The sequence below is a fragment of the Larus michahellis genome, chromosome W (assembly GCF_964199755.1).
Source record: "Larus michahellis chromosome W, bLarMic1.1, whole genome shotgun sequence".
Lineage (NCBI taxonomy): Eukaryota > Metazoa > Chordata > Aves > Charadriiformes > Laridae > Larus > Larus michahellis.
The window spans coordinates 20824780-20840891 of record NC_133929.1 but is presented as its reverse complement, the minus strand read 5'-3'; the positions used below and the strand labels follow the sequence as shown (position 1 = coordinate 20840891).

At 37.0% G+C, this 16112-nt stretch overlaps 1 protein-coding gene across 1 annotated transcript in view; it reads left to right on the top strand.

Annotated features, from left to right (window-relative positions):
- Positions 1-16112, top strand: part of LOC141735545 (protein mono-ADP-ribosyltransferase PARP8-like) — a 157537-nt gene that overhangs the window by 127318 nt on the left and 14107 nt on the right. The window contains 7 exon segments of the mRNA XM_074568519.1: positions 6796-6888; positions 11066-11191; positions 12647-12712; positions 14075-14142; positions 14502-14550; positions 15365-15477; positions 15643-15715. Of these exon segments, the coding sequence (XP_074424620.1) occupies positions 6796-6888; positions 11066-11191; positions 12647-12712; positions 14075-14142; positions 14502-14550; positions 15365-15477; positions 15643-15715 (588 nt within the window).

The following is a 16112-nucleotide window of genomic DNA, read 5'->3' as shown; positions in this document are numbered from 1 at the left end:
TCAGATGTGTAGATACAACCGAGGTTTCTGTAGCATTTGTTAATTCATCTAAAAACGTGACTAACAGATGTAAGCTATGAGACAGCCAGAAGAGAGCCTTTCCTACAGCTCTGGATTCTGTTTCAGATGTAGTAATGTTATCCTTATTGGTCCAAATATAATTGATCCTTTAGGTAATACGGACTCAGTTGGTAGAGAATTGGCAACCAACCTTATTTTGCCTTTTCTTACAAATATAGCTAAGACAGACATATATCTAAAAAATCCATAACTGACACAGTCTGTGAAATAAACCTCAAAAACTTGAAAGCTCCCTTGCAAAAGAAACCTTTACCTACCAGACTCCTTTCCTCTCTCCCTTCTTCTCTCACTTTCCCTTTCTCTCTTTCTCCCTTTCTCCCTCTCTCTCTCTTTCTTTCTTTCTCTGTCTCTTTCTCTCTTTCTTTCTCTTTCCTTCTTTCTTCCCTTCTTTCTTTCTCTCTCTTCTCCCTCCCTCCCTCCTTCCTTCCTTCCTTCCTTCTTCTCTCTTTTTCTTTCTTTTTCTCTCTCTCTGTATCTGTCTATCCACATTTTTAATATTATTGCTGCTGTGTTATTATATACTCATCCTTCTGGTGAGCGTAATGAACAGAGAGAGAGAAGTTTCTCCTATGGATAAACTGATGATTGCCATTGTTGAAAGTAGGAAACAGAACAGGGATTTGAAGATACATTTAATCTCTACTGCCTTTTGCTTTCATTAGGAGAAGTGAGATGGTTGCTGATGGTTTCATCTTTACCATTTGTTACATTTGCTGTAAGTCAGGCTATGAGCCTTCCCTGTGTATCTCCTTTTAGATCAAGACCTTTTAGGTGTGTCGGTCATGTTGCAGCCTCATTAGTGTCTGTGTGACATCCATCAGGATATGGGAGAGGGTGTCACATTGCTCTTCTGAGCACAGCTGCAGCACACATTAGAATGTAGCAAGATAGATCAATATCAGCTATGAAAGTTTCAACTTTTTTGAATTGAATGAATGTCTGGAAAATATTTTAAGTAATGTATGAGTCCAGGAACCAGAATATGTCATAGTAGCTAGGTGATTTGCCTGTCTGACAGTCACAGTCACTGCTGTAAGAAGTGACACTTGCATTGTTGCATGCAGAAACTGAGCGGTTTTTTGTCACAGCAGTAGTTGGGTGGGTGCTGCTGAGCATGCAAAGAATGGGGGTAGCTAAAGGAAAACTCCGGAAACCTTACTCTGCTCAGAAAATGCTTTCTGCTTTTGTCATTGCCTTCTGCTTCCAAGCATTTGCGGTCTCAGGTTAACTGTCCAGCTCTTATTTTCTTCTGGCTTTTCCCCACTGGAACAATTATGCTTCTAAATAGTCTTTCCGCACCAATGATCTTCATTTAGCTAATAGCTTTGTGGAAGCCAATGGCCTTATGTTAATTTTCTCCTTTCAAGTTAAAAATAAAGTATATGTGAGACCACTGACTGCTGTTGTTGAGGGTGAGTTACAGCTGCCCTCTTCAGGTAGTGGGGAACAAAGTTGCCCAGCTAGTCAGCTCTGCATGCCTTCAAGGTGATGGTTGTAATCTGTAAAATTCTGCATGCACCTAAGATGAGGTTCACATTCAGAAACATATACTTCAATGTATAAATCCTATTTAGTCATGTATTTTCTCTTTGAAAACAATGGAAATTAGTAATCTAATAGAAGTTGGTTATTGTTTACCTTTGCGGATATTGATTCACGTCAGTAAAAACATGTCTGTACTTTCATGTATGTACGCGAAAGTTCTTAGACAGTTCATCATTCAGTTGCTGAATAGTATGTGGACTTGAACCAAAATAAGAGTATCCAGAAATTACATTGGAACAACTTAACATTTATAAATGTGTTACTGTTGTTCTTGTTTGTTTACTGTGGATAGGGGCATTTCTCATATTTATGATATGAAGTCAGAACAAGACTGTTCCTGTCCCGAGGGCTCACATCCTATTATAAGAGAAGAGACAAGTAGATGCCATAAAGGGAAACACACTGGCAGTATGCAAAACACTAGCAGCAGTGTAAAAGTGGCCTTGAATCCCAGCTTTACCATAAAGCTTGTGATTTTCTTTAAGCTCTGTCTTCTAGAATTGATTTATTAACTTAATTTCCATGTTTTCATTGGTTCTAGCATGCATAGTTGCAGATAAAACCAAAATACAGAAATGTGACACTGAATAGATAAGTCACCATCATGTGACAAACAAAAGCCCTCCAAATGTTTGCTTCTTAATTGTAAGCCAATCTTTTCATTTTGGAGGGAAAGAGATGGGTTTAAATGCTTGAACCTAACTAATGACTGAAGTAGAAGACAGTGAAATGGCCATACCAACATGTTTTGGAACACTCTACTAACACTTGTGGGAAATTTAAGTTAAAAGCTTCTGTTTTGATTAAATTGGGACAAATTTCAGAAACAAGATCCAAAAGTGCTCTTAAAATGACTGGAGTTTGAGTAAGAATGCATCCAGGGTGGATATATGAAGGTAGGCTGTTGAAGTGTCTGGGTTTGGGTTATTTTCCCCATTAGACTGGCAGAGCCCATATATTTTCATCTAACGCAAAACTATGTATTTGCTCCAGCTCTTAGTTGAAGAGAGTATATAGAATGCAGACACTGTATAGAGTTCAATTTTTTGTGGTGTTTTTTTTGTGTTTTTTCTTTAACCAATGCCACTTCAAACAGGGATTTAATGATTTCTGAAATTAGACGGAATCTACGATATAAATGTTTTGAAGATGTAGTGAGTCAAGGGAGACAAATTCAGACTAGAGATATCTTAAAGTTTTTAATAGCAAGTTTAAAAATTGGAGAAAATAATCTGGAAATGGTGCTTATTATTTACTAGAATTTTGTGCAGCAAAGCTATGTGGCTTCCTGAAGTATATGTTGTTTCTCAAACAGAAATGGGTTTGGTGAAACCCATTCCCATTACTGGGAAAAGTTGTTTTTTCTTGTGTTTTGAAGGAAGCAGACAAAGACAGCAAAGCAGTTCCTCTGGTTTTATTATCACATAATTTATTGTATATTATATCACGCTTACAAGAATGTGAGGTTCTAGTGAATGTTTTGGGAGTTCTTGAATGATTTTGTGTTCAATTTCAAGGTATTTTCTGTACATGTATTGTCTGAATATTGAAATGAATACTAGGCTGTGAGTAACTTGGAAATGTAGTGATCATCTGTCACACTTTCCATTGCTTAAAATGTTATTTTATCAGCATTGTCTTGCAAAGTCTTTATTTTAAAAAGTATTCAGTGGGCATAAAGGTTCATCAAATGCATAAAATCAAAAGAATTGTATAGAACCTAACAATAATATCTGTTTCTCCTCAGAGCTCAAATTTTGCTGTCTTGCTTCTCCTCATACCTACAGTTCTCCAGCCTTAAGATCTTAGCCCCAGTATCCACTTGAGAGAAAAAAGGCCTTTCAAATGTCAAAAATAAGTACAATGACCATTTTCCTAACTTCCCTCTTCCAGATACTTAGACATTTCTGGGATCATAACACAGGAAGGAAAAAAACAAAAAAGAGCAAAGATGACAAATCCAATGTTCCATTTGCCATCTTTAAGTCTCAGGGTAACTTACTTTGTTGAAGTTATAAACAAAATTGCAACAATAAGTATTTTCTTAATGCTTTTCTTCATGGCAAGCATTGCTAAATTCAGATTGCCCTGCTATTCCAGAGCAATTCCTTGCTCTGGAATAAAAGGGAGTCTGTGTATACTATTGATTATGATAGTCAAGGTGGTAGTGCCACCATACTTCCCCGACTAAGCAAGCGATTTAGCCACCTTCTGAATGTGGAAAACCTAAGAATAATGACAATAATAAATACTTTTTTCTAGTGTGCCATGGCACAGTGAATTGGATCATGTTAGGCTTCGTATGCCGCCTAATGCAATATAACATAGCAGATAAATCAAATTACTCTATTAGACTTGAAAGATGATCAAGCCTGGCCTAGAGACATTCAAGGCCAGGCTTGATGAGGCTCTGAGCAACCTGATCTAGTTGAAGATGTCCCTGCTTACTGCAGGGGGGTTGGACTAGATGACCTTTAAAGGTCCCTTCCAACCCAACACATTCTGTGATTCTATGATGATAGCTCTTGTAAAGCAACTGATATGAGAATATGTCAATGCAGTAGATTTCAGATGTTTATTGAAGTCTAGAATATTTGAAAACAAACAAATGCATATGAAACAAGTGACTACAAATACAGCAGTATGCTTATTACTGGCAAAGCTGTTGCCTGAAACAGAATTCAACTAAATTTTATGTTTTCTTTGTGTGCTAAATAATTTTTTTCATTTCTGCAAGTGCTTCCTAGGGACATTGGCTTGAACTTCAAAGTGTACCACTATGAATGCTCTAGTGATTATCGTGGTAGCTAGACTCAGAATTTTTAGTTATAAAAGTTCAGTAGTGCCTACCAAAGATCATTTTAGGTTTCAGTGAGTTAGGATTTAATAATATGGATTCAAACAAATAGTATCCAAAAATATTTTGATTGTTTTTAACATTGTAAAAAAAGTTAAGTTTATTGGGATCAATTTTAAGGAAGGTTTTAATTTATGTTTCTTTCTTGTATTTCTTTCAACTGTTTGTTCTTTTTGAATGCTTTTAACAGTTCTCTTTGTGTGATTCATTACTTGGGTCTTTAAAAAGTTGATCTGCTAATTATCTTTCAGTAAATAAGTGTGGAGTTGCTGTAAGGGATGTAACCAATTAGGAAGCTTATGAAGACACACCTATTCTCTTTACTTAAAGCTGTGTTATTTTTTGTTTCTGCTTTGCTTGCTTTATGAAGGCAGAACACTCAGTTCTCACTCAATATACAGAAGTTTAAATATGTTGCTTTATTTGAACATTATGGTGGCAATTGTGAATTAAATTTTTCAAAAAGATAGGCAAAAAATGGTTCAACAAAAAGGTTTTTTATTACTTTTTGATAACTAAAAAAAGGGTGCAAATGCCTTTATTTATAAAATAACATGTGACCTTCCCAAATACAGTGTTTATTCTATAAAAATATAATGCATTTTCTTAAAGTTTACAAATAAATTGTTAAATTAGTGTGGTGGGTTGACCTGGGCTGGATGCCAGGTCCCCACCAAGCCACTCTATCACTCCCCCTCCTCAGCTGGACAGGAGAGAGAAAATATGATGAAAGACTCATGGGTCGAGATAAGGACAGGGAGATCACTCAGCAATTACCATCATGGACAAAACAGACTCAACTAGGAGAAATTAATTTAATTTATTATCAATCAAAAGTCAGAGTAAGATAATGAAAAATAAAAACAAGTCTTAAAAACACCTTCTCCCCACACCTCCCTTCTTCCCAGGCTCAACTTCACTCCCGAATTCTCTACCTCCTCCCTCCTGAGCGGCAGAAGGGGATGGGGAATGGGGGTTGCAGTCAATTCATCACGTGTTGTCTCTGCCGCTCTGTTATGGTTTGAGAAAACCCATAACAATTTATTGTCATTTAGACAATTATTCTATCACCCGATGACCCCTCCCCACCCAAAAAGAGGAATCGGGGAAAGCAAGGAAACACGAGGGTTGAAATATAAATAGATTTAATAGGATAAGACTAAATAATTAACAATAATACTAAAGAACCAGTACTAATCCCGATACCAATATAAGATATACAAGAATTATACTGAGACAATTCTATCAGTAGGAAGCTGTGCACTCCCAGCAGTGGACAGCAAATGTCGGACACTGCGAGCACAACAGCTTTGGGAGGAAGGGAAGGCTCCAGCAGGTCCTGACAGGAGCCTGCTCCAGTGCAGGCTCTCCAGGGCGCCCCGGACTCCTTCAGGCACATCCACCTGCTCCAGCGTGTGGTCCTCCATGGGCTACTCCACTGTTAACCTCCATGGGCTGCAGAGGAACAGCCTGCCTCACCATGGTCTTCACGGGAATCTCTGCTCCGGCACCTGGAGCACCTCCTCCCCCTCCTTCTTCACTGATCTTGGTGTCTGCGTAGTTGTTTCTCTCACATACTCTCACTCCTCTCTTCTGGCTCTTATTCTGCAGCAGGGTTTTTTTTTTCCCCCTTCTTAAATATGTTACCGCCATCGCTGATTGGCTCAACTTTGGCCAGCAGCGTGTCCGTCTTGGAGCCAGCTGGCATTGGCTCTATTGGATGTAGGGGAAGCTTCTGGCATCTTCTCACAGAAGCCAGCCCTGTAGCCCCCCCCCCCCGCTACCAAAACCTTGCCATGCAAACTCAATACAATTAGTTAAAACTTAAATTAAAAGTAGCTTCTTCAAGAAATTTGTCTTCTGGATCACATTTTTATGTTTGTTCTCAACAGCAGAATAACAATCTTTGAAGAATAAACCTGCATTTATGAAAGGGGAGTGTCCCCGTTAATTTCTGATTTTGTTCTCCATTAATTTTAATTATGTAGGAAGTTTTTAGAGTCTTATAGGACAACGCTAAGGACATTTGGGTACTATGACTGTAATTTTGATTTTGTAATCTGTTTGGATTTCTTTTAAGTTTAGCCTCTGTGAATACTTATGAGTTTTAGAGTTCTTCAGATTGTTAAAATGCTTCTCTAATGTATCTTCCTCAATAATTGACATGTATTCATAATTTGAAATAATTGTTGCAGTTAATATCTGAATAAAAAAATTAGCATTAAATGTATTTGGTTTTTGTTGTATTGCATGATAAAACCAATAACTCAAAACTAGAACAAAAATATAATTAACTTACTTTCTCTGTGTAGCCCACTGTTTGTGAACGGGAGCTCTGTGTATTTGCTTTCCAAACATTAGGAGTGATGAACGAAGCTGCTGATGAAATTGCAACTGGGGCTCAGGTAGAACTATCTAATGCTTATTACATGTCTGATTTTCTATAGTATACTCAGTCTTCTCAATCTCTTCTAGTATTTATTTTGACTTGTATTCCCCATATAAATACTTTTGGGTAAGTATTATTTATTTGTCCACTCATAGCTGTAAATACACTGTTTTATGCATGGCATTTTCAAACAGTACTAATGAGGTGCTTCCATTGTTTTGCTTCCATGTAATTAAAGTAACCTTGTTTTCTTGTTCTGTTGTATTCAATTAGGTCACCTGGGTTGTTAATAAAGGCAGCCATTGTCATTTGCAGATAATTCCCATTTATTTTCACCTAATGAGCCATTACTACTCTCGTGCAATTAATAAGCTACCTCCTGTTCATGGTGTTAGGATGCAGCTATCCACTGAGCATCTGTTGTTTTGATCATTAAATAACAGTGGGAAAGTCCTTACTGATGTTGCTACATAGTTGTTTTTTTCTCTTTTCTCAAGGATCAGTAATTTAATGTAAGCTAGCTTCCTGACTCTAAATTCAGTTATTAATGAAGTTATAACCATATCATTGTTTTCTTTCATAATTTTGGATGTGCCTTAAAACAAATATTTTAATCTATGTTTCCAAATCACATTTAACCTTATATTACAATAGTTACAGGACTTCAGTAAATTAAAAATTTAAAAGATCTTATGTTTAAGATCTTTTTAATGTCTTAAGTTAAAAATTTACACATCTTATGGAAAAGCGCATTCCTCTCTGATTTCCTAAACGTGTGTCGCTCACTGTGCACTTATGTAGTAAACAACATGGTTTTTGGAAGAGCAAATGTTCAGTTCAGTTAACTTTAGCACTAGTGAGTCTAGCCACTGGAAATAAACTATTCGACTAAGTGCCTGAATACCACCTATGGGCATATGCTCAAAGGAAGAAACAGTGTACACCAGCTTCTTCAATTGAGTATATAACTGTGGGATCTGAACATCAGCTCATCTAATGTCTGAAGACAGTTAGATGGCTATATTTGCAACATCTAGCATGCCAAACGTTGGGATACCTGTGCAAGCTTGTAAGAAATGTAGAGCGGTGTTCTGATGAAGCTCCATCTCTTCCCCAGCCTGAAGTCCACTGAAGACCTCAGCTACGTGTTTCTGTGGAGCTAGAGTTTTATTTTTTGAATGTAAGCACTTCCATGGTATTTAGGTACAAACAAGTAGCTCTCACTTATCTTTTTAAATACAGCTGACAGGAGAGGTGGTCCTGATTAGCACTCACTCTGTTTTTTATATAGGTATCACTGTTGCAGGCATATGCAAAGCTTGCTCTGGATCTCTAGAGTACATCTACATAGCTTTGTTGAAGAATACTGAAGTGATTAGAACCTTAATGGTACTTAAAAGAGTTAGATAAGAAATTTTGTCGATTGTCCCATTGGACCTAGATGACTAAATTTTGCTAAGTCTCACTCCAGTGACAGCATTGCACCCAGCTCACTACATCTGATCTGGTTGAGCTCCCATTCCTGTTTGCAGAAAGAATTTAACACACTTAGGATTTGATGCATCTGAGCTATTTTTGACATTAGTTTAGGATGGCGTGAATCACAGCATAGACTATCAGCACAGTGGTTATTTTCTCCATCCATTATAAAGAGAGCCTAGGGTGACTAGTAAGAGGTAGGTGTTTGCATTGTGAATCTCTACATTTCGTCAGATGAATCTTCCTCCAAATCATTCTGTGTAGTGAAAGAGCCTAAATATAGGTTCCCATTATTAGATATCACATCCTTTTCTTTCTGCTATGCTTTCAGCTAGTTTCCTAAGGCATACACCCCTATTCTGTCACTCCCAATATTCTGATGGCTCCTTCTTAATAATAAGAGATTGTACTTTCTAAAACCTTCAAGCCTGAACTCACCTTTGCCATATCTACCTGTCTTTTAAATACCTCCAGGTAATCATCCTTGGAGGTATTTAAAAGATGGGTAGACGTGGTGCTTAGGGACATGGTTTAATGGTGGTTTTGGCAGTGTTAGGCTGATGGTTGGACTCTATGATCTTAAGGGTCCCTTCAAACCTAGACGATTCTATGATTTTAGCCATGTAGTCAAAATGCCTGAAAATTAAAAGTCTGAAAATTAAATGTCTGATTTGTTGATAGTTCAGACTCCCCGTAGAGAGTCTCTGGAGAGAGAAAGAGACTGTCTGAGAGACTGATGTCCTAAGAGAGAATTGGCATCAGCAAGTGTCATCTTGTCCTCCTTTAAAATATATAAATCCTAACTTATGTACTTCAATACCTACTGTTAAGGAGAAGTTCGGGCCGAGCTATAAGGACATTTACTAGATCCACAGCACTTCTTATTACCAAGGAATACATACGCAAGTTTGTATTATAATGTTTGTATTAGACTTACCTCCCAGTTTAAGTTGCTCTGCATTCCATCAGCTCAAAACAGTGATCTCAGGGGAAATCAGGGATATAATTAAGCCTGATCTATGCATGTTTTCCCCATGTCAGAACAATATGCTGGTGTCATGGTAAGAAACAATATAGGAGTCAACAGTTGTTTTAAAGGAGGGCTTTGGGATGGTGTTCTAAAAACTGTGCCAATTTTAAGATGAAGTCCCAACGTGCAAATCATAAAGCAAGACAACTTTGGGTCACTGTATTAAGAGTTCTGGGGACTCAAACAACTTTTCCCTAGTAGTGTTTTGCAACTGTAGGCTAAGAAGTGCTTCTGAGAAGCAGAGTGTATGAACTCAGGCTCAATTTCACGGTAATATGTTTACACAGTTGCAGGCCTGTTGCCTGACCTGGCTGTGTATGCAGACTCCTGGTCTCCTTTGCAAATGCTAATGCGGATGCCCTATTTTGAAACATTCCTCACACTTGTAGGTATTATAAACTGGAAAGAAAACAGAGTACCATGGAGGAAGGAATCATTATTTAAAATCTTCATTTTTTCCATATATGTGAGATATTTAGTAACTGGAGCTAACAGAATATTTTTAAACTGATGGAGAAAATTGTCCATTCATGCTAAAGGAGCAGAGGAGAATGGCAACACTATGACTCACTGCAGTGCAGTTCCTTTTCCCTTTCATGATTCTTATTTTCATTCTGCTTCTCTAAAGGACCATCAACTTTTTTTACTACAAATGATCAGATACAATGGCAGATAAATAACAACTTCTAGAACAGCTTGAGCTGTGAGATGAGATCTAATCCATGTGGAACTGTAGGAGGAACCAGGGATGCCTACTAAGTATGGCTCATCTCAGCTTTTCCTTTCTTTCATGCAAAAGTCTGTTTTCACACAGGAATGTTTTCAGAAGGCACAGATAAACCAGGTGGAAATGAGCTAATTTGCAGCTACGTTTTTATGTATCAACTTTGGATTTCATTATGAGCTGGATTTAGGTTTCACAGTTGCCAGAAAGCTGCATTCTCTCTGTTTTGTGATTGTTGTAGTCTATTTTTAACCTGAATTACAAATTTTGAAACAATTATAGAGAAATCTGTTGCTAAGTTGTATATGTGCCTATGTGCACATATGCGAATACATGCCTGCATACACATTGCACACATGAACTTAAGGTGAAATCTTGGAAATCGTAGATATTCAAAGCATACATAGATATGTACAAAGATATTTGTACAACAGGAAGGAAGGAAGAGGATCTCCCAGTGTGAGCCATGCAAATGACTGTTAAATCACTGCACTGTTCTGGCTTTAGCAGAAGCAATGTTTGATAGTGTTTCCATGATTACAATCTTCAGCAGAACAGTGGGCAGTGGTACAGATTCACAGTCCCTTCCTCTTTCTTGAGCAACATTTTTCACTGGCATCTACTGCACACAGATTCAGCACTTCATTTCCCTAGAGAATTAATTTCATCCAGGAATTAGCACATGTACACAAGAGAAAGCAGGACTGCAAGCAATGTATTTGACATGATAATACATTTAGGACCAGATACTGGTCCTAGTTATGGACCTGAAATAATGTACCCAAAGCCTGTTGAGGTCAATGGAAAAATTTCAGTCCTGAACTATGTCCTGTGGATAACATGGTTTGGATAATATAGATAACAATGAAATATGGTATTACTGCAATGTGTAAAAAAAGCAGACTGGATGATACAATATGACAGTACATATATTAAATAAATATTTTTCTTTATCCCTAGGTGGTTGATCTGTTAGTATCCATGTGTCGGTCTGCATTAGAGTCACCTAGGAAAGTTGTTATTTTTGAGCCATATCCTTCTGTAGTTGATCCTAACAATCCTCAGATGCTGGCCTTTAACCCCAGGGTAAGTAGTTATCTTTCATTATGTCATAGCTTGTTTTCAATCATGCGTTAGATTTCAAAGCAAAGCCTTCTTCTGGAGGAGCCTCTACTGTAAGAGATACAGCTCCAGAATATAGCACAAGCGTGTGACTGTTTTCAGAACTTTGTAGTTTTTTTAATTATCTCTGAGAAGGTATTTGTGAATAAACTGTAAGTTGCATTCAAAGTTATGTTGAAGCCGAGAACTACTTTTAGGGTACAAATTCTAGGTGCAAAATTTTATATTCTTAGTGTCTTTCTCTCAGTGTACACATTGAACACAGAAAGATGGCCTTTAGGAGGTGTAGACCATATAAACTGGAGGATTTCCAGTCCATCTTTTTATTCTTAAAGTGGTTATTGCTGTCATCTCATTTTCTCTTTGCAATCAATAATGTCCTTAATTTTATCAAATGTTGGACATAACAGTCAAGTTTTGTACAAGCATCAAATTTTGAAGTAAAGAATTGTGTTTGCACTACTTGCTCCTTGGGCTGCAAATGCTGCCTCTCAGTGAAGCCCTAGGGAAGCAAAAATGAGAACTTTGGACATCCTGCATTATGATGCATTTCATTTTTCTGAACAAAGGCCAGTTAGCGGTGATCTTTCTCAGAGGAATGGGCGAGTGTGTTCTGTAGCTTGTGGGAAGGAAGACTTGCTGGGAGGTGCTTGGAAAGGGGCTGATGAGGAGACAGCTAGTCTGGTAGCTAGGCAGGGCTGGGGTTTGAAGCAAATGAGGGAATATGAAAAGGGATCACACCAGAAGAGGAGTGGAGAGAGCCCCTGGGCTGGCAGGGCCCACACCACCTCCTCACAGCTTCTTGCCAGCATGGGTGAGGTGAAAGCCTATGGGCAGAAGTTGGCAAGACCCAAAGATGGGGAACAGTGAGGCTCCTGAAGGTGACGTGGCATGTGGAGCTGGTTAAGCTCATCCGCTCAGATAAAGTGGAGCGTAGAAGGCAGACAAGGGTCAGGGTGAGGCAGAGGGACAACTGAAGGACCTCTGAAGTTTTATAGAGCTGTTAGCAAAGTAAACACATCTGCTTATTTAGCTTTTTATTTAAAATCTATTTGTTCACTGCATTGTTTAACTTAATAGCATATTGTCCAAATAACTGGCAGAATCTGTGTTTAGTTAAAAATATTTATTTAAAAAATGACCTAATTTTTTAAGTAAGTCACATTGTTGTGTGTTGGGGATTCCAGTGAAATTCAAAGAAAAACCATCATGATAATATTTTTTCAGGGAATTTTCCTGGACTATGAATGAGAAAGTCTGTGCGTAAGATGGAAGCTATTTGTTAGAAATGTTTGAAAGGATTGGTTTGCTGAACATTCATCCTAACTTTGGCTTTACACACACTCAAAAAATTCAGTTTTTTGTAGAGCCAAAGACCAATATTCTTTTAATTTATTTGCTTATTTTATGCTACATCAGAAGAAGAATTATGACCGAGTCATGAAAGCATTGGATAGTATCACTTCTATTAGAGAGATGATGCAGGTGAGTTTAAAAATCTTTATGTAACTTAATCGCCATTTCTAGAACTAGGAAGATGTTTTTATTGCTTGCCTATGATGAGTGGGGAAGTCAATAGTATAATCTCTTTCCTATAGAGCTGTAATAATATTAAAATCATAGAATTGTCTAGGTTGGAAGGGACCTTTCAGATCATCAAGTCCAAAATTGTGTGTTAAAATAACAAACCTAGAGTATCCATAACCGCAGTCTCATAACTCAGATCTTTTGAAGTTTAAATAAGAGATAACAGCATAATGGGACATTGTAACAAGATCATCACCAACTGCTGCATTTCTGGAAATATCAAAGTCAAACTGGGTCTTTTATTTCCAAAGCAAAAGAAATTGATTTTTTGGCAGTGTTTTGAATGTAGCTTTATTTCTATTACAACAAAACACTTGATCAGCTAAGTATGGTTGGGGACTTGGAAGGTTGGGTCTCTTGGGATTACTACCATACAATTTCTCAGTATTCACAGTGGGACAGAATCTGATAGTCGTACTTATGTTTATTATTACAGTTACTTTCCCAAACAGCCCAGCTGATTATAAGTGGTTACTGAAACCTCTCCCATGTACCTTGCTTTTCCAACTGTTATATAAATGTAACCTCACAAGAGTTTATAAATCTTATTCTATATGTATATGTAAAGTACTTTGGGATTCTGGAATGAAGAATAAGGTGTACAGAGAGCAGTAAAATACATTGAAAATTAAAATTCAGATATTTTTGTTACTTAATATAACATCTTGTAAAAATTTAAAAAATCAGGTATTTCTGTTACCTAATATAATGTCTTTTAAAAAGAAAAATAACCACCATTTTGCTTTTTTTTAATGTTAAAATAATTCTTGGACTGAAGAGTTTTAAAGGGATGCTTTGCACTGTGACTGAAATCAAGAAATGTTTTCAAAGGGATTATAAGATGATACAGTATTTTACTTTACCAGTTTATACCATAAAACAGTTAACAAATTGCAGTGGATTATCTTGGGGTATTTTGAGAGACTTAATTTTGTGAAGTTCCAGTCCAATTTCTTATTCCAAGAGCCAAACATAAATAGACATCTTCTGCTGTTCTCCCTGAGATCACCAATGTTTGCTATAATATACTCATTTTGATGCTATTTATATGCTTATTATTTTACTCCAGGGAAAAAAATTGCTATATTAATTCTTGCTGTTTATAACTGAATAATGCTAAATGTCAGTAAAACTGTGATTTAAGCCTAATAATGAGTCCCGTGTATTTGTTTTAATAGATGAACTCATGGGAAATGTAATATATAAAATTTAACCTTATGATTTCAACTAGAAATAAAGAATGTAATTATTCTTTTCTAGGCACCTTACTTGGAAATAAAGAAGCAGATGGATAAACAAGACCCGCTTGCACATCCTCTTCTACAATGGTATAAAATTGACTCATGTGAGATGATAATTATTAAAGTACCAAGTTGAATGAATAATCACTTCACCAGTTTAATTTCGTATAAACTCACCCTAAGAATTAACGATAGGGTTGACATTTGCAACTGCATTTGTTTCTGGACTGTTTATGGACCTCATCTGGGCCCTCTGAAAACACTGGAAAGACTCCAGCTTATTTGTATGGCCTCAGATCTGATTTGTAGTCCAGATTTGGTCTACTTCCATCTGATAGGTTCAAAGGCCTGCAGCTGAGTGCTTTGTGGTGGCCATTCATAACACATGCTTAAGAAGAAAAGTTCTGTTTGGTTATCATGTCTAATACATCTGTTTCTTATTTTAGGGTTATTTCTAGTAATAGATCACATATTGTGAAGCTACCAGTGAATAGAGTAAGTGTCTGTGGGTTCTTTATTATTTTCTCATTTCTCATGGCTCATATTAGCATTTTAGGTGGGAGTCTCCTGTCCAAATGTGTCTACATTCGAATTAATCACATGGGCTCCATTAATAGACAGGAGAGAGAAATAGGCAGTTTCGGGTCATGACTCATAGAATCATGTTGTGAATATCTAAAATAGGTCAAAAGAATAATGCTCAGAAAAAGCCTATTTGAGGTGAGTAGCTCAAATGCAAGTGTCCTTGTAGTCATCTGAGATTGGGTAAGAAGAGCGTCACTATTTGTTTTGTTACCATATAGAATATTAGATACAGAATTGTACAAAAAGCAGTGTACACAAACATGATGTACCAGGAGATCCATATATGAATACACTGTAAAAAGAATATAGCTCTAGAATTTGAGAGGGATGGTGCTGAAATTAATTTCTGAGTATGTGTGCCTCTGATCCTCTGATTAAGGGCATAGTAATCTGCAGCCTTTCAAATCCAAATCTTAATTCAAAGCCAGCTCTGATCAGAATGCCAAGATGAAATTGTTCAATTTAATTACTTTACTAGAGCCATATTAGGCTGAAATATGTTTCAGAAACTTACATATGTTTCATAAACTGAAGGACATTTTTATTGTTTGATTTCAGGTAAAAACTATGGTAATGAGACCAATTTCAACTTAGTTCATGTAGTTATTTAGATACAGTCATATATTGTGTGAAACAGCATGGCATCTTAAGAACTACCATTATAGAAATACAATGCTTCTGGGTAATCAACTTCTTTTCACTTGTATACTATTATATTTTACAGCAACTGAAGTTTATGCATACTCCCCACCAGTTCCTACTTCTCAGCAGTCCACCAGCCAAAGAATCCAATTTTCGAGCTGCTAAAAATCTCTATGGAAGTACCTTTGCATTTCAGTGAGTACATATATTCATATTAATCAAAGGTTACCAAAATGCCATGCTATCTTTTTGTTCTTGCCATTTGAGGTTTACAGCTGGGAATATATTGTTTTAAAGGATTACTGATTCATTTTGCATTTCACACTGTGGATTTTAACACATTCTCTTTCACTTTTTCAGTGGTTCACACATTGAAAATTGGCATTCCATCCTGAGGAACGGCTTAGTTGTTGCTTCCAATACAAGGCTGCAGGTAAATAGTTGACTAAATAGACTTTAGCTAACCTGTGCATGTTTGATTACATATTAAGCTTAGGTGAGTTTTCAAGGGATGCAGTTCTGGTAGTCATATAGGTGGAAAAAAGGGGTGATTTTAAATACCCTCATGTTTCCTGGAAAATGTACTTTTCTGAAGCAATTAAAATGAAATAATGTGTCTGCTAAAATCTCTAAAAAATCCCATTGGTGGAAACAGTGTTTCAATTTTACATTGCACAGCAGCACCTCCAGGAGGCTTGGCTCGGTACTGCTTGAAAGCAGCCTTGGGGATTAAAATTCAGAGCTACATAAACTGTGTCTATGTTATAGGATCCAAGAACATCCTAGGTTTACAGAAGCTGGGTTTACAGAATCTTCTCTTCTCCTCTGGT